Source organism: Drosophila simulans, chromosome 3L (genome assembly GCF_016746395.2).
Source record: "Drosophila simulans strain w501 chromosome 3L, Prin_Dsim_3.1, whole genome shotgun sequence".
NCBI lineage: Eukaryota > Metazoa > Arthropoda > Insecta > Diptera > Drosophilidae > Drosophila > Drosophila simulans.
In genome coordinates, this window is record NC_052522.2 from 18,915,746 (window position 1) to 18,942,007 (window position 26,262).

The 26,262-nt window shown below is 40.4% G+C and overlaps 4 protein-coding genes across 6 annotated transcripts; 2 read left to right on the top strand and 2 right to left on the bottom strand.

Annotated features, from left to right (window-relative positions):
* Nucleotides 1–594: 594 nt before the first annotated feature.
* LOC6738654 lies at nucleotides 595–1,395 on the top strand. Its single transcript, XM_002085420.3, has 3 exons — nucleotides 595–759; nucleotides 830–1,144; nucleotides 1,211–1,395. Exons 1-3 carry the CDS (start codon nucleotides 685–687, stop codon nucleotides 1,379–1,381), a joined length of 561 nt encoding a protein of 186 aa, XP_002085456.1. The 5' UTR covers nucleotides 595–684; the 3' UTR covers nucleotides 1,382–1,395.
* Nucleotides 1,396–18,823: 17,428 nt separating this feature from the next.
* Nucleotides 18,824–19,839, bottom strand: LOC6738656 (39S ribosomal protein L21, mitochondrial). The gene is made up of 2 exons (XM_002085422.4): nucleotides 19,656–19,839; nucleotides 18,824–19,579 (listed from the first exon to the last, which is right to left on the bottom strand). Exons 1-2 carry the CDS (start codon nucleotides 19,723–19,725, stop codon nucleotides 19,044–19,046), a joined length of 606 nt encoding a protein of 201 aa, XP_002085458.2. The 5' UTR covers nucleotides 19,726–19,839; the 3' UTR covers nucleotides 18,824–19,043.
* Nucleotides 19,840–20,162: 323 nt separating this feature from the next.
* LOC6738657 (ruvB-like helicase 2) lies at nucleotides 20,163–21,949 on the top strand. Its single transcript, XM_002085423.4, has one exon. The coding sequence runs from the start codon at nucleotides 20,347–20,349 to the stop codon at nucleotides 21,790–21,792; it is 1,446 nt and encodes a 481-aa protein (XP_002085459.1). The 5' UTR covers nucleotides 20,163–20,346; the 3' UTR covers nucleotides 21,793–21,949.
* A 271-nt stretch (nucleotides 21,950–22,220) lies between these two features.
* LOC6738658 (lysophospholipid acyltransferase 5) lies at nucleotides 22,221–25,568 on the bottom strand. Of its 3 annotated transcripts, none has more exons than XM_016169263.2 (4): nucleotides 25,476–25,568; nucleotides 24,930–25,045; nucleotides 23,348–24,378; nucleotides 22,221–23,176 (listed from the first exon to the last, which is right to left on the bottom strand). In XM_016169263.2, exons 2-4 carry the CDS (start codon nucleotides 25,036–25,038, stop codon nucleotides 22,823–22,825), a joined length of 1,494 nt encoding a protein of 497 aa, XP_016032479.1. In that variant the 5' UTR covers nucleotides 25,039–25,045; nucleotides 25,476–25,568; the 3' UTR covers nucleotides 22,221–22,822. The 3 variants fall into 3 exon arrangements, with proteins under 3 accessions (XP_016032479.1, XP_016032481.1, XP_016032480.1); XM_016169265.3 differs by having other exon boundaries at nucleotides 25,379–25,527; XM_016169264.3 differs by having other exon boundaries at nucleotides 25,363–25,527.
* Nucleotides 25,569–26,262: the final 694 nt, after the last annotated feature.

Consider the following 26,262-nt stretch of genomic DNA (forward strand, 5'->3'; position numbering starts at 1 on the left):
GGATGCTATTGTATGCTAGACTGGAAGAAAGTCCAATACCGTAAACCAATAAAAATAAGTAAAAAGAAAATTCGCACCAATTATCCAAAATATTTTGAAATCGTCCTTAATTTTAAATTTAGTCAGTATCTACCCTTTGCACTTTGAGAGAAATTATACTCGGTAAAAGTGACCTCTCAGAGGTAGTAAAATAAAGAAAACGTACAAGTTCTAGCTAAATCATCAAATATATGTTTCACTCATCTTAAAACTGTTTTTCTTTTTTAAGAATTTATATCATTATAATATAAAATATTATTACTGTGTTTCTATACATATATTCATATAGAAGGCTGATATTAAGCAGATTCTAATGCTTCATATTTGTGCAAATTTTATTCTGATCTCCCACTCTAATCCGTATTAATTAATTAAATATAATCATAACTATGTAAATATAAATTATATGTTTGGATTTAATACACATGTAAACATTTTCATACGATTAGTAAATTGCGCATCTCCAACATGAAAAGTCCAAGTAAATTACCGATGTGATATGATGTTCAATCAACAAAAATAAGCGATTACAACTTAGGTAATACAGTAATTGAGCACATTAAAACAACATTTATTTTAAAGTATACACACATACATGCGTTAAAAATGAGCTAGATTTTAGTCGTCAATTAGTTATCCACTAGTATGAACGTCGAAAAGCTTTTTACTTTGGTTAACCTGATTCTGGGGATCGTATTTTTGAGCAGTGTTCGTGGAGAGGTCAGTAGTATGAAATCAAATAAGTGCTACAACATTAACATATCATTATATACATTATATTAACGTATAGAAAGAAGTTTATATGACGAAAATTGAATGCCTCAATTATATGCCAGAATTGGTGAAAAACGTAAGCTGCTTTTTAAATGAAACCCACCGCACTGGTTCAATAAATGCAGAGTTCATATTGACCCAAGATGTTGAGGACATGAAGGGCATTTACATTTTGACATTAAAAAGAGGCTCATACGTGACGAATTTTACTTCGTTACATCTAGACTATTGTCAGATGCTGTCAAGTGTTGAAAAACATTTTATATTTAGAATGGTTACTAAGCAGCTTCGCGAAACCGCCAATTTTCCTCTACAATGTCCGTTGAAAATGGTGAGTATTACTGTTAAGAAATTGTATAGAACTCACTAATATCTTATTTTGGAAATTGTTGTTTAGAATACGCGGTATTATGCAAATGGATTTACAATCAATTCAAAATATATACCCAGCTATATGCCAGAAACGAACTTCATTTCGGACGCCCATTTAAGGGTTAAGGATCGCAAAGCTTTTCGGTTGCTTGTTAAGGGTCGCTTTTCCAAAAGAAATTATATTAAAACCGAATAAATCACTATATAAATTAAAACGTGTACAAGAAATTGGAAAATAAATCGATTTTTTTGCTTACAAAATTTGTTTCACTTCTTAGAAAGAGTATCGATTTTTATAGAGAATTGAAACTATAAATTAGCTACTAAAACTATTTCATTTCGCTATTTAAGAAACACAAAATTTTAATTTAGATAAAATTGCAATTGGTAGAAGACTTTTCGGGAAGCTTTAAAACTGAGAGACTACTTTATGTGAGAATGGACGGACTGACAGAAGTACAGACTGACATGGCTACAACGACTCAGCTGTTCACCCTGATTACATATAGGGTGATCTATATATTTTATATAGTCACAAATTTCTGCATCACTGCGTTGCAAACTTCCATATGATTTCCATATACCCTCTGCAAGGGTAAAAACCTAAAAAAAATTAAAAGCCTATCAATGGAAAAATTGATCGGTAACGAAATGACTTTAACTCCATTTATCGTTTGTATCAGAGCTTTTCATAATAATTTGCCATTTACAAATTTGAATTATTTAAACCGGATTCATTGAACTAAATATGATTCAATGGTTTTAAGACAGTATTTGTCTTTTTATTTACTTTTATTGTGCTACAATAATATTTAAATAGGCTAAACTAACATTTTTGTTCCTTTAAACATATTTATTGTCTCAAAAGAAATAATTTTAAATGTAACCAATATTGGTTATTCGCCAACTTAACGGAAATATCAAAAATTACGATATTCTGATATTTCGCCCAACAATCGATTGTGTTTGAAATCGAAATACGTTTGTGAACATGGGCCTTCATCTAGGATAATGGACATGAAACGGCTAGCGCGCATGATCCTCTCACACAAATTGTGGCTCTCTCAAGTACACAAAAACAAAAGCCTGGCTAACAGCCCAGAAGGGGGTTAGTCCTCGAGAGGGGAGGGGGCCAGAAGCACCCACCGTGCCGATGTAGTATATGGCTGTATTGGTAATGGCAGCAGCAGGGCCAAGAACTGCCGGCCGGTGTCTCCACCAACTGAATGCGGTCAGGCAAAAAGCCCAAGTGGCCAAATGGAGGAGTTACCTGATGGGTCGAATTATTGCTGCTATATCTGTTTCCATTGTATTGTGTGTCGTTGCAGTTGCATTGACAAATGCTGAGCTGCATTTCGGTCTTAGTCAATCGCAAGGATTAAGGAGTTGGGACTTGAAGTCGAAAGGGGGCACAATCAGGATGTAAAGTGTGGTTCTTCATTGACAGTGTTCAAGTAAAATGAATTCAATTAAAGATGGACTGATAAGGAGAAAATCCTAGGTGAAGATGGAAAAATAAAGGCTTGATTCACAAATAAATAGCTATTAAACTAATAAACAATGATAAAAGAACAATTCATTAATTAAAGGAATCATAAATGTGAGAAGCACAGCAAAATTGAATGGCAATATGCACTGAAATGCATTAAAAACATTAAAACCACAAGTTGGACAAGAAAATATTTCATATTTTTGGCAGTCAAAACTAATAAAGGATTTATTCTTAGCAAGGGAATAATAAAGGATATTGTGAAAAAAAAGGAAAGTTCAAGCAAAAAAGGCAGGGTGTTCAAGATACCCTCATATCAAAAAACAAAAAAATTGCGTTTAAACTAAGCAAATTATGAATGTTGTGTTATCTAGATAATTAAAATTAATTACATTAAACAAAGCAAACTATCACTTATTTTTTAACCCATAAAAACTATTTTTAAAAATTAATTTTAATGTTAGAGAACTAACAACAAAGTATTAACTAATAGTATTATTTATATATTTACCTTACCTACACATAGCATAAGCCCCACTAAATCTGTGACTCATGCCCCCAAAATTTATTTACGCCATGCCGACCGAGCGCCCACTTTTCCCGCCCACCCAATTGATCAATCGACACCGACACAATATTTTCATAACAATTAATTCCATTGATACACACTTGGTGGTTTGTTTTCGGACACCTGCAGTGCATTGAAATTCGAAATGTGTTTTCGTTGCAATTAGAAATTTTATGATGGCTGATGGGGTAGGTGGATTTTCGGGCCAACTGAATGTCTAAGAGGTCTCCGCGGAGCTGGGAGCTCAAGAACGCTGTTTTGCCGAGCGATAGTTTATGGCCAAAACAAAAGAGTTGGTCGAGAGCAGTTGTTTACCCGCGAGCCCCAAAAAACAGCGTCCAGAAATTATGGCACGCGTGCTGGGCAATTAGTTTGAGAGCCATGTACACTATATCTGTCTGATTCGCAACGGGGGCGGCACTCAATTCGCCAATTTTATGAGGCGCTCGAAAGCGAATTGAAAACAGCCCGCAAGACATTTCATTGGTGTTTTCATTTCCATGGCGTAGGGTAAACAATCGAGTCTCTGGGCGGTGAATCAGCGGGAACTGACTTAAGCCATCATGCTGGTGGAAGTGCTGCCAGCTCCCACTTGGAAGCAATTTTCGTGGAAGCCGCACTCATTTGTTAATCGTAATGATTTGTGCAAATGCCGCTAAATGCCATTTGACATTTGTCAAATAGAAGTGACCCCAATGGCAAAGTGGGCGTAATGCCACATTACTTTATTCAGTAGGCACTCAAAAAAAATATGTATGAAACAATATGCAAAATGAGTTCTTGAGATAATCTGCCCCCTTTTGTTAGAAATTTAAATAACATTTAAGCACAATGCTCCAAAAACAATCATTTATATAATTGCTTAAATAAAAAGGTGCATTTCTCCAAGTGCAAAAGGAAATGCTTGATTGTCGCAGGAACCAAATTGAAACTGATGATCCACACTCACTCAGTCATTCAGTCAGTCACTCAGCCATTTCCTCCTCCTCTCAATCTCACAGCTGCCAAGTGAGCTATCAGTCGCCTGTTTTAATCAAAATCTATGATGTGTTATTTAATTAAAATTATAAATATTACAAACAATAAATGCGACACTGTGTGCACGAGTGTTTGTTTGGCTTGGTTATCTGTCAACTGGCAGTTGAATGAGTGTTTACTTTTGGGCTTTCAATGTCGCTCTCACAAATGAACGCAATTTTTTCACATCAAGTGAAAATGAATTTGTAAATGCAATTATATGAGTTCAGCTGACATGTACGTAACAAATAGCTGGAATTATTGAATTCTTAAATGACAATGTAATCACATTTGTGTCCTTGCACCGTTGGCCATTTGGGGTAAAATACAATAGCCAGCAGGATAATTTAAGGATTAATTCATTTTTGCCATGATATCGAATAAAAAGTGCAAACAGTTATTCCGTTGGATTATTTATCTATTTAACAAATTATTAGCATTTTCGGGAAATTTGTCAGCTTTTTTATAACGCCGGCGATAGAGCTCCTGGATAAACCATAATTTACGACCTTAGACCAGCCGCATATACAGTGCATACGAAAAGTTGTTGAACCGATTTCCACGCAGCACTGGGCTGGCCAAAAACCCTTAACTTTTTTGCTATTTGCTGCAATTTCCACTGATTAATTAATAACAATAAAAATGGATCGCAGAGTGAGCGGAAGACGAAAATAAAAATGGAAAAGCGTTAATGATTAAACACAGTGGCCATCCGACAAAAGCCAAGCGACACAGCAACAACAGCGCCCATTCGTTGTTGCTTTTGATTTATAGTGGGAAACGCGGAAAGGCGTAGCACACTTTCGGGGCGTTTTTCCGGGCGCTGCGGAAAAGGCTGCAGCTGGAGGAAAAGCTATAAATCAGCGAATGGCAAAAGTGGGCGACAACGCGCTTTGTTGCAGCCACCGTGGATGCAGTTTCCCTCTGCCGCCACACCGCTTGTTTTTTAACACTTTTCTCCGGCATGTGCAAAAATTCAATGAAGCGGCCAGCAGCGACAAAACGCCGAAGCGCCAGCGGCAAAAACCTGACAGCAGGCGCACGAAAATTTGCATCACACAAGCAGCAAATACGCAAACACATAGAGCACCAGGAAACATACGGCCTGAAAACACATCTACACTGCGAAAAACGGGCATGCTGTTCTCTGGATATTCAAAGTTGCGGATAAAACTTAAGATATACAGTACTAATCATGAAGGAGAAAAGTTTAAAATTTTTTTTTATTAAATTCTTAAAAAATAAACATTACAAATCATAAGTAACAATAAACGGTAAAATCCCTGAGTGGCCTTTTTCTTTTTTTGCAATACTTAAATCAATAATAATACCTTAAAAGTTAAAATTGCAATAATAAAACTACTTAAAGTATTGTGAAATAATTTGGGATCTCAAATAAATTGGAAACTGTAATACTTTTTTGTTAAGTTTCAACTTTATCCTCCTCCAACACTTAACGTTTAATCCAAAAAAGCGTCAAAATAGACGGAGCTTCCATCCGCTACCCAACAGACATGTGTTGCCTGCGGCAGCTTTTTGTAATTTTAATTTTGATTTTAATTTGTGTTGAAATATTTACATAATCACTGACTGACAACAGTGCGCCGGTCGGAACCGAACCCGGTCCTTGAGAGCTGGAGGCCGAGTTTGGGGAGGAACATCTGCTTGGGCGCAGCAGATTCTGTATCAAACTTTAATGAAAATTTATAAGGTTTGCATGAATGATTAAGCAAGCATGTGGTGGCCGGAAAGTGTTTCCGCTTTGTCCTAGTTGTTTTCTAACTTGGCCTAGCATATTCTTTAGCTTTGAGGAAGCAATAAAGCATTTTATTACCTTAACCACAGGCGACTTTTCAAATAGGCTGCTAAACTGTTGCCTATCTTAATGCGTTGAATTAGTAAATAGAAAGATTGAAGCACGATTAATTTAACTTGGATTATAAATCAGATTTAATCCTTGCTGATTTTAATTTCTATAAGAAAAAGATTAAAGCTGTCACTTTTATGCGAGAGTTCACTGTGCACTAACCTCAGAACTTTTAGGCTGATCCATGAAATATTTTCTCGAGCTGCCCTTCAATTTGAACTCTCGCTTGGATGGTTCTAAGTTCTAATTAGTCTTGAATGTACGAGAATATACACAATTTGCAAAAACTCTCAAAGCCTGATGTCTGTTTTAATTGCACCTGCCAGGCCCGAAAAATATGCATAAAAAAATGCATACAGCCCGGCATATACTTTTAATTAGAAGGCAAGCCGAGGCCTACGCTATCCGCAGCCTGTTTTTTGCAATTAACTTTGGCAGAGGCGGCTTGGAGTGGAGCTCGACTATCCGCAAGATGCAATCGCTTTCACTTTGGCAAAAGATCAAAGGCCAGCGACAAACATATGCCCAACAATGGCTGCCTCATAGATACTTCCTCAACCCCAACCCCAAGCTCCAAACTCGAACTCTAACTCAAACTCAAGCTGCAACTCAAACTCAAAGCCATACATATAGAACGCTTAAAACGAGTCGCGGCCTCACAACAATAACAAATGCAGCTGCGGCGAAAGCAAAATGCAACAAAAAATGGTTTGTGGGTTAAATGAGGGGGCGGCGAGTAAGTGAATGAAAAATATTTATGAATGGAATGTAACTACCGCTGGCAGATAAAAGCCGTGGCCCAGGCAGTGTTGTGAAAGGTACTTTCCACGTGAAATGGGTTAAGGTACTCGATATTCTATCAAGTGAATGAAAAACGATATTGTACCGCACTTTCATATCATATTATCATATTTTCATTGTATTTATAGCCATAAGATAATAATAATCTATTAATCTTCTTGAATACATTAATGGAATTTCATATTTGTAAGATATTTCTCTTCTGGAGTTCTTAATATAATATCATAGCTTTTGAGGTTGCTGTTATTTCGACCTACAGATCTACTTATAGTAGCCCTGTAATCACATTCATGGTGGAAAAAGAGTTACTTATTCCTCAGAATAGAGGAATGTCCCCAAAAAGTGTCGCCTGTGTGTACTAAACTGCCTAGATTCGCAACAACACTGGGCACATGGACGCACAGGCCATAAATACAGGTAGTCGCTTACTGAATGGCTTCGTAAACGATGCCAAGTGAGGTATGCAGCTGGATGTGGAGTTGGAGTCCTAAGTGAATTGCCACACTGGGCGCACACACGACTTCCTGACAATGGGCCTCTTCTCATAGCAATTGCATTGTGCATAGTTTTGCCAAAGTCCTATTCCTCGATTCCTGGTTCCTGGCTCCTGGATCCTGGCTCACGAATCTCCCCCATTTGCAAAACCCCTTTGATTTATGACATGTGCGTTTTAAGTTTGATTTTTGTTTTGCCCACATATGTATGTCCCTCGACGGTACAGTTGCTTCTTCCATTAATTGGCACAAGCGTAGTTGTTGCATACTTTTGTGCGCTCTGTTCACGTGGTGAAATGTGAAGGTTTCGCACTCGGTCCCACCGTCAACTTTTAGTACAACTTAACTAAGGAACCGCAACAAAAAACGAAATATTTAAAACATAATAATTTACGCATATAAGACAAATACCTCGTATTGACATTGTTTTGAATGGGTTTTTAATTGTTTTAAGTATTTTGGGTTTGCTTTCTTGCTGATAAAATCCATGCCTTAAAATCCGATTGAGAGGTACAGTCTATGCCTATTCGATTTACCATGTCTTCGCCCGAATTAGCCAAGTGTTTTGTGGTCGATAGTGCACTATAGGCTGAATGGTACCTTTTTGTGGCCAAAAGCATACTGGATATATATAAAATCTCAATAGCTGATTCAGTATTTGATGATAATGAGGACAGATTAAATTGTGTTTTGTGTCGTTCTTACTGCACTAAATTTGTATACTTAAATACTAGAAGCCAGAGCTCGAAATATACGATGAAAAGTACTTTGTTTTGGCGGCAATACAAGCTGAACTCTTGAAAATAAATGTTGTAATATATATCAACCTGAATATATTAACGCAAAAACAAATTGCTCTAATTGCAGCTCCATGTAAGCTGTCATACCCATTACATTGCTTTACAACCAGGTAGCACAGGTATATGCTAGATAGTACGGCTGAAGCACCTTTGCCGGATAAAACGCATGTTAATTTTTGTGGAAATGCGAGAAACACACGCAGCACACAAGGATGCCAGGTGCAGCAACCACGTGGAAATGCAACTGCGGAGGAGACCAGGCTCAGCGGAGGGGAACCAGAGGGTTGATGGCATCGGGATGAAATGTTGGGCCAAACGAGAGCCACAAATTGCGGCAGAATGCATTTTTCAAAAGACAAAACCAGAGAGGAGGATGCAATCTCAAGTGGTTATCTCCGAGGCCCTCTGGACCTGTGGGACATGGGGACCAAAGTCAACATCAAAGTTCACGCCGACAAAGCGTCGAGAGTAAATGTTTAATGAGCGAGGCGCGCGGGGAGCGTAGTTTGCTAAAAAGGAGTAAAGGATCACGACTCCTTCAAGCCCGGGCGCAAGCCAATTAAAACAAAGGCCAAAAAACAAATGCACTTCAAGGGGGAAAAGCTGGGGGGAGGAAAGCGCGTTTGACAGTGTCAAAGGACCCGAGGAGCGAGCCTACCACGTGAAGTGTTTGGCAACATTGTTGGACCTGCCAGGACCACCCACAATCTCCCAGGACCTCCCGTTCGCACACCCCCATTTCCATTCCCAGCACGCACTCCAAGCAACAGTTCTTCTTTGAAGTCAAAAGGATTTTTTCCCAGGCTGCAGCGAAAATCGCAGGCACAGTAAATTAGCTACACTTCACTCGACTGTTTGGCCCCCGGGAAAGGAAGGGGGTTCAGGAATTTCCACTGGGGAGTGGTGAAAATTCCATGCTGCAGCTGCTGCATTCCGAAGTATGGATGACATGCTAATCAAGGTGGCAAATTAATCGGGGAGTAGAGAACTTGATCGATGGACTGAAGTGGGACAAGGGAAATGGTCTCTAAATTAAGCTCTAAAGTTGGCTAAGGTCAGTGTAATAGAAGGGCTGAATCTTGGAACTATGGCCTAATCTTTCCAAGCACTATGATCTCTTTTAAGTATTGTAGTACTTTTTAGCTTCGTATTGTTCTAAATTATCGCAAATATTAGGATTTTGTAGAGGTTTCCATTAAAATGTTAGTCATTCTAATTGAATGTAAGTTGCAAGGTATATATATAAAAAATAAAAAGAAGTACGAGTATCTAGTAGAGGCTCTGCCTTCGTTTTCCTTTTAGCTTGAGCTGGAGATCCAAATCCTGATCCAAGGACCATGATTTTCTCGCCATTTTCATCGCTTTTAATTATGCTTAGCTGACAGCGCCAACTACAATGCTCGTGACGGGAAGAGGAGTCCGCAAAAGCAGCAGGAGGAGGGGGAGGAGCAGGAGCAGGAGCTGGAGGAGCAGGACAATGAGCAGGATTAGGTTGAGAAGGGCTTTAGGCCCACTGGCGCCCGGCGATATGTGACAGCCATTTAATTTGATTTATGGCAAGTGAATAGCCTTGATTAGGACGCGTTCGCTACAATGAGAACCGACGACCGACAAGGATGCCTGCGGGGCAGGATGTGTGCATGTGGAGATGTGGATGTGCATGTGTGGATGATTTTAACTCAATTTCACATAAATCAAAAATGTAGCCATCCCAGAACCCGCTCCAGCTCCTGCTCCAGCTTGCGAATCCGAATCTCCTCCCGAATTCATTCATTCATTTCCCCCGTGTGCACCTTGGCGCTAATCGCATTTCAATTGTTGAAACGAATTGCGAATTGAATGAAGTGTTGAAATTTCAGCAGCCAAGCTCATAAGTACACTAGGGAAAAAAAAGCAATATTATTTACATTTTATGTTTTTACATTTTAAGCAACGCATTTAAATCAGCTGAAAAACAGAACTAGTTAGTGTTATTTAGTCAGAAATTTACTAGTTGTATTTTTTTTTTTTTTTTTTCTTATTGAACGATGATGTTTTTATTATTTGATCAACGCACTGTTACCCATGCGGCAACTTAATTTGATCTGCTTAAATTATTTTATTTTACAATATGTCTTGGTTACTTAAGACTAACAGATTTTTAATCCTAAAAATGATAGGGAGAATTATAATAGTTGATATAACATAATAATTATTATTTATTTGATTATTCTAATGAATTTTAAAACTAAGACTTTCTAGGTCAAAACCAGGTTAGGGAGGTCATGAGGGTGGTGTCGCTTGAGTCTTCTTTTGACTCTAGTCCGAGGGTCAGCATTGACCACAGCTGCAGTTCCTAGCTTCCTTGCTAGGCTGTTGGGGACTAGTTGTATATGAGAACATATTCTTGTTCGAATAGCAACTATTAAAGGAGTGTTAAATGCAATCAGAACCTTACTTGGTCTAATTTTTTTGAGTGCATAGATATAGATTTCCCCTATGAGCGGACAAGTTCATAAAAGTAAATCCAAAGCAGGCAACAATAAGCGAATTTAGGTGTCAAACAGCAGGTGGCAATGGCAGCCAACGGAAGTGCCTGTCGTCCTTCGATTGCGGACTGGGGTAGCGACTCGGTTTGGGGTTTGGGGTTTGAGGTTTGGGGTTGGGTTTGGGGCTCGGTTTCTGGGTTCCGGGACTGTGCGAGTGCGGGACTCCGGGTTTCCGGAGTCGGGTCTTTGGGGACTGCTTGGTATCGTCAGAGACAGATGATATCTTAAACACACACACACTCAGACAATCACACATGACTACCCAGCCAAATGTTATCAGAAAACCAGCAACAAGCGAAAAAAAACCAAACTGTTGTACATTTTTGACATGGGTTACACCAAACAAAGGGCCACAAACTTGGGGCGGGCTTTCGATACATATACATATAGGTACCACATATGCGTATATATATTTATATATATGGGAAACCTTCTTTCGATATCATTTGGGCAGCGCCTGTGTGTTGGCAAACCGCAAGAACATCAACTGATGGCAGATAAATTAAATTTTGCGGTTCTAAATGGGCAATCAATGAGGCGTTCCACAGGAGGTCCTGCTGCGAAACTCAGCTTCCATTCCAAAAACTATGTGGAAATAAAATTTAAAAATTGAAAAAACACCAGCCAATAACTTGACCTCCGACAAAGGAGACAGACACGGCGAAATTGCGAAGAAAGGTGAGGCATCCGAAAAGTTGTTAGTTGCTGCTGAAACTTTCGGCTACGACATCAAATATTGACTCAAGTCGGGTGGGACTTCCCCCATCTTCCCCCGACGGACTCAAGTGGGTGTTGTTGTGTACAGTTGACACCTGGAATCCCCCTTCTACGTCACCGTTTATTGGTATTTATTCGGCAGCCGGAATGCCTAATCAAACAGTCGGAAGGCACTTCAAGGACTGCTTGAGCACACAATATACAACTAATATTGAACGCGATTCGGTATTCGCAAGGGAAATCCTTAAAGCCCGGATAAAATCGGGCGAAGGGTTAAGACGCTTCCCAACTCTGTGGAAATTGCATTTGATGGAGAAAAGTTGAGCAACAGGAGTCTTAAATGGTTTAAAGTTTCAATATAGAAGGAAAATGTTTGACTGCGGAACTTATATCTATCTATAAGCACTTCAACTATTTGAAGAATAAATAGAGTTCTTGCATTGAAGACTAATTGACTAGACTATAAATTCAATCAATTTCATTCGAACCTTTTGCCATAATAACAATAATAGTTTCGCCCTTTCTTTTTAAATTTTTTATTCGTTTCAAGATAACCCCCTGCCAGTCTAGACTCAACAGTTGACCAGTTATTACGAGTAGGTTAACAGTCCAACGCCGGCTAAAAACAGGGCAAAAGGCCTAGACCAACTTCAATGAATGGGCCAAAAGCCGATGCCATACAATTCTATATCAAAAGGATCCCCTTTTTTTGTACCTCAATCGGCGGCGCTCGAGGGAAATATTTATTAATTAACCATTATCGCCGACTGGAGCCTGGCTGACTGCTGATTCCGATTCTGGTCCTGATGCGTTGTTGATGATAAATGGATGTCTGAAGTGCAATTTGCATGCGAGCTGAACAAAAAGGGGTAGAGAGAGAGGGAGAGAGAGGAAATCAGCGGCGGCCATTGATGCCATTGAGATGTGGACACAAAACAGCCGGACAGAGGGACTTCCGGACGTGATGGCAACCTGTCCGCTGATGAGCATCATTATGCCAAAGGACAAGCTGCTCGTCCTGCGGATCGGGCTCCCAAGAGTTGACAATTATGACAGACGCAGGCACGGGACATTTCATTCGTCGTTGCTGCTGGAATTAACGCCATTTTAATTGAATTTTAATATTTCACACACGACTCAACAGCCGGAAGAGGAAGTTCGCAGAGTAGGGCTCTCGAAACTCGAAGCCCAGAAACCGCAAGTAAAACGTGAAGAGTAGGCGGAATGGTTTATGGCCAACGACCATAACGGATGCCCCCAGGATCTGGCTCCGACTGACTGACCAATGAAATAGCCATTATGGAAATCTGTTGCCAAGTTTGGTCACATAATGGGCAATGACGCATTAAATGCTGAATAGCTACCAAATTTAAGGCTTGTGCTGTCGAATAAAGCTAAATGCTTTTAAAAATACATTAAAGTAGCAACTATGGCTTGACTGATTAGAATATTTTAACGACTTAATTTGAGTTATCCTTATTTTTTAAAAATCCTTAAAACATCCCTCTTTCTTAATAAATAAACTTTTACGATTAAGTGGAGAAGGCCCTTAACTAAAAAGAAAATTTAAATAAAATCGATCTCAACGCTAAAAGCTATCGATAACTCTAGATTGCAGCCCTAGCAGTAGTGTTAGAAAATTTTAGAAACACGTGCTCAACTTAACGCTTGGCTTTTCTTCAAAGTCTATTTATTTACAAATAAATAAAAAAAACGAACTGTTAGCTCCAATTATGTACGCAAACAAAATGGCAAGTAAACTTCGCATTATATGAATATATCCTTAGTATCAATAAAACCTTTATGCAGATGGCAGTGCGTAATGAACGAAATACTCAGGCCAGACTTCGCATGAAGACACCTTCGTTTGATAAAAGGCTCATTGAATTGGAGCGGCGTGTAAATGGATTAGCCAGAGAGGTGCGAGAATACAAATATCAGTATTGTGAGATCCCCAAACAGTTCCAAAACGTTGAATACCTCGTTGTGGAGTTGGTAGAAGGTCCGATTTTGGTGGATAGCCCTTGATTTTCCACAGGAACGAGAGGCCCAGAATCATTATTAAGGCCTAATGTTTAATAGTAACGAAGATATAGCAGTCTCTAAGTGAAAAAAGTACTCCTAATTACTTATAATGTTATGATTCTTTCGAATCAATTTAAGTGTTAAGAAACAAGAAATTGAAAGCTAATCCCAAAATGTAAGTGAAAACTAAGCTACGGAAAGTACGAATTACTTTTAAATGTTATACTAAAATATGCTCAAATTGTAAGCCCTTATATATAAGAAGTGACAAGTATTATACCGCTTTTAGTTCCTTAATATGGACTATATTAATTCATACAACCTTAATTATTAAGTACACGCTGTAACTCAATGTTTAAGGAACTTACTTATACGTATGTGCTCAGATTTTCATTTGCCATTGTACAATTCGAAAGTTAAAGCCAAAATCGGCGTTTATAGCCAACAGGATGTGCCTGAAAACCTGATCAAATATTTTGTCACGACCAACAATTTCCTGAAGGGACAGCGCTGGGATGTGCCAGTGTCCAAATATTAAATGCCATTGTGACAAACGCCGCCAACTGGCTATGAAACAGCCAACTATTGGCGATGATGAGGACATGGTGGCCCAGACCAACGGGAACGGGGCAACTGGGATTCGAATAGTCGCCGCTTGCAATCAGTGGATGGGTGTGACAAACGCAGTTGGCAATTTCTTCGTGTAACATGCAAATTTCAACGATTTTCAATCAGAACTCGGCACTCACTGCAGTTCCCTCTGCATCATTTGGGCAGTGCTGCCGCCTTAGATAGATTTAAGTCTGCAGAATACCATTTGAAATGTATTATAAGCCACTAATGACACTATCTACTTAGGCAAAACAATGCCAACAAAGCTCAAATATGGGCTGATTTAATGTATAAGTGCACTGATTGGCATTAAAAAGTTGGTAGACATATAAGTATAGTCAGGTATTTAAGTGAATTTGGAATTAAGTGAATGTAACCAGAAAAATATGTAATTACATAAGTGAAACTCATTTCAAACTTATTTCATAAATTCGTCTTAGTGTTCATTTTACAGCTTTGCGGATGCAGTTAGTTTTTCCACATTCCAGTTTTGTATTCCAACAATCGCTGGCTTTGAAAAGCCGTTTGTTTGACATTTTTGGAACCCATTCCTGCTAAAAGTCACGCAACACTGGCCTCTGCTTTGACTCGCGCGGGCACACAGTGCGTATGAGCAATGGAAAAGTAATTAAATTTAACAGGCAAAGCGAGAACTGCACAGAGGAGACCTGCGTCCTGTGCTCCATTCTCTGTCGATTTCCCGGCCAGTTAGACTAACAAAAATAAAAGGAGAAATATTGGGAAAACTGTCATTATTAACGCATTGAGCGCGGCGCTGACAGCTGTTGCACCCCTTGAAAAAGGATGGAGAGGATGAAGTGGAGGCGGTCGGTAGGTAGGTGCCATGTTCCATGTTGACACTTTGCCGAGACCAAATGACATTTATTGAAATTTCATCATTAAGCGGCGTAGTGGAGAAGCCATCCCCGAACTGTTTGCGAACTTTGCTGCTCATCGAACTTATTTAAATTCGAATTGCGACACGTGCGGGGAGTCGGGGGAGTGGGAGTTCGAGTAGATTGTCATATCACCATCAGGTTATCAAAGAGGCGGAACTCACGGAATAGCACGAAAAGAAAGCCATGACAACCCTTTCCGCTGAAAATCTCTTTTTCTGGCAGCGCAAACAACAATTCAGTGAACTGAAAAATATCCCCAAGGAGCAGATCCAGCATTTTCAACATTTTTGCATAATTTTCAAGAGAAACTTTTCAAGTTATGCGTTAGGTGACAGAAATCATCGTCATCCCCTCATCGAAGAATGATATGTGAGTTTATAATTCGAATGTAATATGCTTTGGCCAAATTGATGGAGACGAGGGTTGGGTTTTCGGGATCGATATAATGCGAAAATAATATTCCGATTGTGGAAGCTAAAGTTTTGGGAAAACAAATTGATGGATACGAATATGAAAGGCGTGGGGGAAATAAATGGGATGTTCTATGCAGAAACCCAATATTTTACATGAAGTGCTTGCAACTGATGGGTTCACTGAGCTCTTAACAAATTTTTTTAAAATGGCCGGGCTAAAAGAAAGAAATCTTCACTTTACCATTTACTTGAAATAAAATGTAAATTATTAAATAAATTGAGAACTACATATTCATATTATGTTTATATACAAATGCTTACTTTAACACATCTTTGGTATAATAAGACTTTGATAGAAAATGTTCAAAATAAATCGTTTTAATCTACGAACATTTGTTACCATTTTTGTACTACATTTATGTAACCAGTATCATCATTTCTGCACTGCAAATAAAAAGAATAACAAATATGACGAACAGAGGTGATTGCTGAGCGTCAATAAAAGTGGGATTACAATCAATTGCCCGCCGTCCTGACTTCGCCACTTAGCCGGCGATCCATCCGCACACCCGAATCCCGCATGAGTCAACCCCCTGGACCACATCAAAAGCCACCCCCTGGTGGATTCCCTCGGATTCCCTTGGAATGCTGTGGCTATATCCTCGTTCTTCGGATTTGACCAGCCTGCGGGCTCGGGCTCGTCGGCCGGTGTCTAATCAAAAATGCAATGTTTGGCTTGGTTAAGCGGAAATCGGTAGATTGCGTTCGCACAGTTTTCGCTTGTTGATATTAACACATTCCTCCCACTCCGTTCGCATCCTATGCCATCAACACCCCCACGGGCGGAGGTGGGTTAATGAAACGTCACAGATGATGACGACGTTGGCATAAGATTTCAATGATATGTCAAAACTGAGTGATGCTGATGATGGATGGGTGGTCATAACACAGTATCCTTCGTCCTAGCTACACGCAAAGAAAATCGGACACACTTGTTGAAGTTTTATGACGACTTATCCGCATCAAAATTAAGTTATTATATACTAAAATATTAATTTTATTAATACTAAAGTTAATCATTTTATACATTAGTTAGCATTAGTAAGTATTTCAGTAAATTACTTACGATGAGACACCGATGGTAAACTTTGACTTTTTTGTGTTTGAATAAAGCTTACCTTATTGCCTAAGAATCTACCTATATTCTTGCACACTTTTTCTTTCAGTGCCTGCGTCCACATTCCCCTTTCTTCTGTCTTCCGCCTTCTGCGCCCCATACATCACACGCTCCTACGCATAAATTTGGGAAATTTGGGCCAACTTGAGCCGCATTTACATGGGATTTTCACGGCGGGCACAAGGGAGTAAGGGTTGCCAGAAAGTGGTGGCTTAGATGGACGTGCGACAGTGGGTGGTGGGTGGGTAGTGGGTGAAAACGGAAAGGGTCCAGGGGGCCAAGGGCATGGGGTGCCATAAGAAGACAAACAAACCCAGCATCCGCTTGGTGGCAATTTCCGTTTTGTCACTTAACGCACATCAAATGCAATTTTCCTGGGCAAATAACATAATCATCAGGGAAAAGTAGCAGTGGGGGCGTGGTGCCCAAAACTTGGCCAAGCAACCAGTGCAGGCGAAAGTCAGTCAGGTGAAATTTTATCACACCAAAATGCTTTCAATTTGTGTTTCTATTTTCCGCCAACTCTTTTTATTTTGCGCCTCCCATATTGAAATTTGATTTGTCGCCGGCAAAGTGCAGCTGGAATACACATTCTTGTGATGGATATTTGAGCAAAACTTGCCCGAAGTGTCGACAATTGAATTTGTGCTGCTTGTGCAATTTGCGAAATTTGATGTGGCACCATTAGAAAAGCATCTACGTCGGTTCCCACTTGGAGAATGGGCTCCCCAGGATGGAAACCATAATTTTTAATGGCGTTTTTATATGGAGCGAAAGTGATTTTATTTAGAAGGTGTCAACACGGATGCCACCAGGAGCGATGAGGCGAAGAAAACTCGTCGAATTTATAACCAAGCCTCTAAGATGGAAAAGGAGTAGGGGAAATGGGTTGGATCTTAAACGGGAAATAAGTTACTCTAATATAAATTAAATTCACATAAAAATGGAATAAGTAAGATATATTCAAGGTTCAGCAAAAGAATGTATTGTTTAAACCCTTATTTTTATAAAAATCTCACCTTTATTAAGCGATCTATTTCCATATTTATGTTAAAATGCCACATTTTTAAGTTTTACGTTAAACTAAAAAAACATTAATAACATTTGTGTTTCTGACCAGTAAGCTTATTTAGATTTTTAGTTTTTCAAATATAGTCAAGACGTACACTTGCAATTGCATATTATAATTACAATTCTTTTGGAAAAAGGTTTTTAAAAGTAGCTGTGTCTTTTCAGACATATGTGAGTTAGAAAATATATATATATAAAAATAGTTTAACTGCAATAAATTTAACCCGCAGGCCCAATCAAAGTGGAATTCTTTGACCTCGCGTGTTCTTTCAATTTCCATTTCCCCCGCGGCCCCGCCCAACTGAAACCGGAAAGGCCAAACTGGAAAATGGGGCCAGGGAAAAGCAAAAGCAGCTTTACCAGGCAAAGGCTAAAAAGTAAACGCCTTTGGTTAGTGAAAAGTGAAAGAGCAGCGTAAACAAATACGACAGCCGCCGACTCGGGAGCAACTTACATCTGCTGATAAAGAAAACAGCAGGCATCCCATGTGAGCCATGTCCATAGGTTATAAATCGTGGTTGGGCTGCCTGGTTGGGTGGTTCCGACCTGGCTAGGTTGGTTGGTTGGGTGGTGCAGCGACGTCTTTTAATGAAAGATGGCAACAACATCATGGGCGATAAAAGGTTGTCATTAAAATTGCAGTGGTTCTACTGGTGGCTTCATTAGAGCAGGCGCCTCTCCTTTGTCGCGGTGCAAAAGTCGGGAGCTGGGTGGCTCGTATTCCGAACTAGGTTGCCGTTTTGGGTAAATACTGTCGGGCACAGTCATTGAATCAAGATGAAAGTGGAATTTCTAATGGAAAGACAAAAAGCAACGACAGAAGGGCAATATGTGCAAAATTCCACTAGGCAAAAATTGGAATGGAAATTGGTAAAGCATTTGCTTGGTTTTCAAAATTGCTAGAAAAAATAAATTGCGAAAACTTTGAAACCAGCGTGCTGGAATTCATCCTAACAATCATACTAATTTTTGCATATTTTAAAAATTAATATAAGTTTAAAATATTCCAAATTATATGTACTATTTAAACTAATATCAGTGACTGCAGTAAAACCAAACTAACGCTTACAATTGATTTTTGTGATAAGATAATTAGAACAATCAATTACCAAATGGATATTTTTCTTAATAACCTGGATTGTAACAAAGTCATGCGGATGTTCCACTTTTATGACATTTATTATTAATGAATCAAGGGCGATTGTATAAATATCACTTGAAAAGTTTCAACAGTTTTAGAAATTAAACATTAAATATCAAAAATCAGCATTTGAATAAAGTTATCCTCTTTTAAGTTCAAAGTGATAAGCCGTTGCCTTGGGTTTTCTTAATTACCTTCCAAAAATTTGTTTTATTTTTCGTGATCAACAGCATTTTAAACTAAAACAAGCGCCTCGATGAAGGCTCCTCCTCGCCAATTCCGTCCACTGGACGAGCCAGTTCGATGGAATTGATCCGGACCATGGTGTGCGGGGATCGCTGGAAGTTGATGCGCATGTACTGCTTCCTGCGCTTCTTCCTGAAGTGCGTCTTCGTGTGGCTGAGCGTCTTCTCCACGATGGTGGCCTTCACCGAGACTAGTCCGGGCTCCAGAATGGGCCTTCCCACGAGCGTAAAGTCGCGGGCACCGGCCAGCAGCACCTTATCCAGGCTGATCTCGTCGCCTATCGTTGGCGGCCAGTAGCCCTCCACTAGGATGATATCTCCTGGAGTTACTTTGAATTGCTTGCCGCACAGGTGGACAACCGCGAAGAGTCGTCCCTGCTCGGATTTTTGCACCTGCCGGTTGATGCGCTCGCAGATACTTAGGCACTCCTTCTGCTGATCCTTGGCTATGGCAGATATATCCACCGATTCCGTCGCCGGCTTGTTTTGCTGTCCAATTACCGGCGATATGCTCAGTGGACGCATGGCACCTACAAAAGAATGGGATTTCATTGGGACCTGGTTATGTCACATTGTTTACATCGATGCTATTCAATATTCACTTACCTGCCGTTAACAAACTTCGGTTGGGCACTTGGCGCAGCATTTGGCGCATAGTTTGCGCTAGAAAGGACATCGTTTGGCTTTATTTTTATTTCAAAAAGAACATAAATAAATCGGATCGGTTAAATGTCGGCGGATAGGCAAAATATGAATTACACTAACGCGTTTTCGAACAGCTGTGTTAGCATGCGCACGTTAACATCTCTGTTATTTACAGCTTTAGCTTTTTATGTTGCATCTGCACATTTTCAGAAATAGCTAGTAGTACGGCTAAAACTTGAAAGCAAGTGCAACTAAATAAATAACAATAAGAAGTAACCGCACAGTTAAGGATAATATTTGGGTAAATGGGTATATAATCTTGGTTTCCTAAACTAAGGCCAAGCAAATTGCCTAAAATTAATTAAATTGTATCATATTTAGCAGCTGTTATAATTTTAATAAAAATAATATACCTAGCTGCCGCTAGCGAATGTTCTCCCACGCTGCCATCACTGACAGCATGTGCTGTGCTTACAGTGCTGTATAATCCTCGTACTTTCAACACTACTCCAAGCAGGCCGGCAATTTCATATACGAATTTTGTGCTTAGCAACTTATTTAAGCCCAGTAAACAACCAGTGAGCCACTGAAAAAATCGCACAAGAGTACAACTCCCGATCAGTTATACAGCAAACAGAATCAAAAGCACAAGATGGCCGAGACCGAGAAAATCGAGGTTCGCGACGTGACTCGCATCGAGCGCATTGGCGCCCATTCGCACATCCGCGGATTGGGATTGGACGATGTGCTGGAGGCTCGCCTGGTATCCCAGGGAATGGTGGGCCAGAAGGATGCCCGCCGCGCCGCCGGCGTTGTGGTGCAGATGGTTCGCGAGGGCAAGATCGCCGGAAGATGTATCCTTTTGGCCGGGGAGCCTAGTACCGGCAAGACGGCCATTGCTGTGGGAATGGCGCAGGCTCTGGGCACCGAGACCCCATTCACTAGCATGTCCGGATCGGAGATATACTCGCTGGAGATGAGCAAGACCGAGGCTCTGTCACAGGCACTGCGCAAGAGCATTGGCGTTCGCATCAAGGAGGAAACCGAGATCATCGAGGGCGAAGTGGTGGAGATCCAGATCGAACGCCCCGCCTCGGGTACCGGGCAGAAGGTGGGCAAGGTCACGCTCAAGACCACAGAGATGGAAACCAACTACGATCTGGGCAACAAGATCATCGAGTGCTTCATGAAAGAGAAGATCCAGGCTGGCGATGTGATCACCATCGACAAGGCGTCCGGAAAGGTCAACAAGCTGGGCCGCAGCTTCACCAGAGCCAGGGACTACGACGCCACTGGCGCCCAGACCAGATTCGTCCAATGCCCCGAGGGGGAGCTTCAGAAACGCAAGGAGGTGGTGCACACTGTGACCCTACACGAGATCGATGTAATCAATAGTCGCACCCACGGGTTCCTGGCCCTGTTCTCCGGCGATACTGGCGAGATCAAGCAGGAGGTTCGCGATCAGATCAACAACAAGGTTCTCGAGTGGCGCGAGGAGGGAAAAGCTGAGATAAACCCGGGAGTACTCTTCATAGACGAGGTGCACATGCTGGACATTGAGTGCTTCTCCTTCCTAAATCGCGCCCTGGAATCGGACATGGCTCCGGTGGTGGTGATGGCCACCAACCGCGGCATCACTCGCATTAGGGGCACCAACTACCGCAGTCCGCACGGCATTCCCATTGATCTACTCGATCGCATGATCATCATACGCACTGTACCGTATTCCGAGAAGGAGGTTAAGGAGATTCTGAAGATTCGCTGCGAGGAGGAGGACTGCATCATGCACCCGGATGCCCTGACCATTCTCACACGCATCGCCACAGATACCAGTTTGCGCTACGCCATCCAACTGATTACCACAGCCAACTTGGTCTGTCGTCGCCGCAAGGCCACCGAAGTCAATACCGAGGATGTGAAGAAGGTCTACTCGCTCTTCCTGGACGAGAATCGCTCGAGCAAGATCCTCAAGGAGTACCAGGATGACTACATGTTCAGCGAAATTACCGAGGAGGTGGAAAGGGACCCGGCCGCTGGAGGCGGAGCAAAGCGTCGCGTGGAGGGCGGCGGTGGAGATGCCCAGCCCATGGAGCACTAGAGTCCGAACTGTTATCGCAGCAACCTCCCAGTACATTCTCGACTATTTTATGATCAATAAATAAGTTTCCTTGTATCTATGATTAAATTAAATAGCTATTATTTTGGTCATGGTTTTATAACGATAAAATAAACCATTATCAGCATTTTGGGTCGAAGTTTAATGGTTTCATAATTTCGAAAAATATTCAATTAACTTTAAAAGGTAAAATGCGTTCTTATGCGTAAAATGCGTTATGCAAAAGAATCAAGATAGTACGAATTTTTCAATTAAGAACTTACAAATTTCGTTTGGAAGCATGCAAAATTATAATTAATAATCAACAAAACGGAGAAATGAACTTAATGTGATTCGATTCCAACTTCAGCATTTCTCATAAGTTTCTAGTTTATGCTATCTTACGAAATAACTAGAAAAACAGCCACGCGTCTTTTACCTAAAAATAATTTCATTGCATTTATTTCGCATTTCAATTTACTGACATTAAAACTTAGCGTGAGCATATCAAAATATATCGTCGCATCATCTTTACATTGGTATAAAACTGTCTTTATGGCTTAGTTAGTCTCCTTGAGCCCTGCTCCCGTTTCAATAAATGAATTTGTTTGATTTTCAAAGACCCTGGTGTATCGTTATAGTCTTGAGTGATCTGTCTAGCTCCTAGTTGAACTAAACATGTTTAAACACTTATACAATTTACAATTTCATATAATATATATATATATATATATACGACTGAGAATATGTTCTTAGGCAAGATAAAACAGTATCTTATCGCCAAAATACACACTGCATACTTGGGGATGACTCCTCCTTGACTAGGCAGACAATATATATATATATATGTGAAAATTGTGTTTCAATAGCTAGTTAACAAATCTCTAATTACATTGTGGCTCGTTATTTGGTAATCTTCTTATTTGGTTAGTAAGAACAATTCGATTATGTGTAAAAAACCAATTCCAAACAATTGTCAAGGCAAACCAAAAATTTTGATAACTGCCAGTCGCTTCCTCCCATTGCTTCAATCCTACTCAGACTTCTTATCTTCTGGTTTCTTTTCCTCTACGAGCTTGTCCGTGTTGTTGTCCTGCAACTTCTGATCCTCTCCAGCTAGTTTCCGGGAACTGCTCCGGAAAAAGTGATTGTAGGTATGATAGAAGGCAGCCCAGAGTACTAGGAAAGTGAATCCATAGTAGTTGACCGCTCCGTACACGACGATCCAGCGTTCGTATTTCAGAAACACAAATGCTGTGAGGCACCAGCCCATGTACACAACGTTGTACGACTTCAGGGTGATGAAATAAAGCAGTTTGTAAATGTCCGAGTTGTTCAGAATGTGGCCCCACTGGGGCAACACCACTTTGGTGTAGAAACGGGTTATCTAAAAAAGGGGTGAGGAAACAGATTAGTTTGTGATTGTGAGGATTGATAAAGATATGCTTTGCTTGGCTTTTTATTAGCCGGTTGTATAATATTTAACCGATTTGAAGATACCAAATAAGTACCCTACTGCTTAATTCACTTCCGTTTTACCAACGAATTGAGTACTCACTTGTTTTTCGGTGCTCACAACCATGTATTCCATGAGGAATGTCATGTAGTAACCGCTGTGGTATCCATGCCAGATCGCCAAGAAACCCAAAGCCGCGCCATAGCTGATCGTGCGGTTGTTGAGGAACTTGAGTCGCTTGTAGATATACTGTCCAACCCATTGGTTCGTGTTTACATTGAAGCTTTGAACGTAGTGCTCCATGGTGTTTCCGGTCTCCAGCAGCTTTAGCTTCACATTGCTGCAGCCCGACCAATCGGGCTGACCGTTCTTATCCTCGCCCTTGTAGGTCAGACCAATGCAAATGAGGGCTCCCTCGGTGAGCAGCCAGCATGATATGTACTTGTACAGACTGAATTTGGCCCAGAAGCCGAGGAAATAAATCCTCTTGACGAACGAAACTTGCGCAAACTCCGGGGTGAGGAAGTACGAATCGGGCAGATATCTCAATCCCACTTGACACACAATCAGATAGAACGCACCAGCTCCAAAGCGACGAACGCCGGCCTCCACGTTTCCTTCGTGCTGACGGAATTGGCCATCGACAAAGGCCTTATACCGGCGGAATGGGAACTGCGGTCCAACCAAAAATCCACTGGGGAAATAGGAAAATGCCAGGAGCTCAAGCAGAGAGGGCGGTTCCTTCAGAGCAGTTTCTTTTTGGTCCTTAGACAATTCCGACTCCTCTTTCAGGCCGTCGGTGATGTCGAAACCATAGCCAATCATTCGGAGAACCAAAATGCAGTGCGGCATTGTCCACAGAATATCGTAATCATTGCTGGACGTGTAGAAATATCCCAGCAGCAGGTAGCTCATATGGAATATGAAGTTAATGGCCAGAAATATCTGCGTCTTCTTTCGCAGGAGGAGTACCAAGAAATAGGTGGTCAGGATGGCTATCAGTGAGTGATATGTGTCGCGGCCATAGTTGAAGTAACACAATCCAGCGCCGCATCCGGCAAAGAACATGTGATGCACTGTTTTATCGGCAATAACAGCAAGAAACTTTTGATAAAATGCTGCCACCGGATAACCTAAAACAAATGATGTACATTAGTTGGATTGATTTATAAATTAAAAGTTTAGATCAGGCAGTAAATATTTTCACCTTACTACGATTCTATTAGATTTAGTTGGCTTACGTTTTTGCATAGCCTGACTGTTATCAAAACCCTATCTAATAGGAATGAGTCACATTTTCATGGAATTTTGGGAGTCATGGTACAATTTTAAAGGGCTTCGTAATTTATTTAAGAACTTTAGTAATCATAAGTTTTTAATACTTAGGATTAGAAAAGTAACAATCCTATTATTACTATATAAGCATATAAATTAAAACCATAAAAGTTATATATGACTTTGGACGAAAAATGTGGGAAGAACAAAAATAACACACTCTTCAATGATAGGTACATAATTTATAAACACCTGTGCATACATATAACCTACATATATGTGCAATGAATTTGCACGATATGCTAAATATATAAATATCCATAGAACATATCTTCACGAAATCGCTTGACTTTAAGATACTTTAAGTATAGTGTCCCTTTTCAAAAGCACTGCTGCTGTGGCATCTTACCGGCCAGAATGGTGAGGAGCAGCCGGAGTGCCTCCACGGGAACGCCCACTCCCGATGCGATCACGTCCATCAGGCCGTTGTGGGGCAAGTCCTCCTCGAATTCCGTCATGCTAAATCTGGAAGGGAAAAGAGTTGCAGTGCTATCAGTGAACTCTACTCGCGTGATTCGATTCGCTGGGTTATTGCGCTCCAATCCTTATCACGCCGTAATTGTTGCTGTTGTCATTGGCGCATATTACGCAAACTGATTGTTTTTTGATCATCAAAGGAGAGCGTCGCGGGGCAGGGGGGGAGGCTGATTAAGACAAGAGGAAGAGCAGCGGAAAGAGCAACAGCAACAACAACAAACGAGTGCACTTGGTCAGGGTCAATGAAAATGCAAATGCAAAGGTCGCATTATCTCGGCGAACCAGTGAACTCGAAAATGACGCACTTGCCACCGCACGAACTTGAATATTTGATGCTTATTGATTTCACGGCCAGTTGTTGAAAGCGAGTGGGAGCAACAAAATCGAGAGCGGCATGCCAAATTGTGGCCAAAATTACCTAAAGTTAAGTTACTAACACTGGAGCAGTGTGGCCGTAGGCGGGACCATTGAAATTACCCGACTATAACAGTAATAGACACACGGATTAACCCACTGCTTCTAACATTTAAAAATGAGTATTTAAGATCCACACTAAGACAATAAATGTTTTTACTATCTATTTTACTAAAAACGTGCTTTAGTTATATTTTATTAAAATTGTTTGCATATTAAAACGAATTGCTAATCACAGTATTTTATTCATTGTTATTAAATAATTCTTTGACATATTTAACATTTGTCCCATATTTTCATGAACGCTTACAGTAAATACACATATAAAACCAAAATGTTTCGGTTACCTATTTACTATTTTACTAATATTTAACTAAAATTGTGTTTGTATTATATATAACAAACTAATAATTCTTACACATATTCTACAGTATGTACTATATCATGAACTACTGAAATTAATACAAATTTTATACCACTAAATAGTGTAAATATATGTATATGTAGTTGAGCATATTGAGGACTTTATACTTTTCAAGCTCCTCAAATTAACGAAGATCAGTTAGCGGCAATGGAGGAACGGTGGATATTGGAACATGGGGACGTTTTTATTTGTTTATATTTTCGTTATTTGGAGGTGAATTTTAACCGACCGTTCCACCGACTGTCCCACCGAAGTGTCCTGACGACCATGTCCCGACGACCCTATCCCGCCGACTGTTCCGCTGTGTGTCCCTCCGTCTCGCCGCGTCCCGATGACCCTAATTAAATTATTATAAAGTCTTAAAATA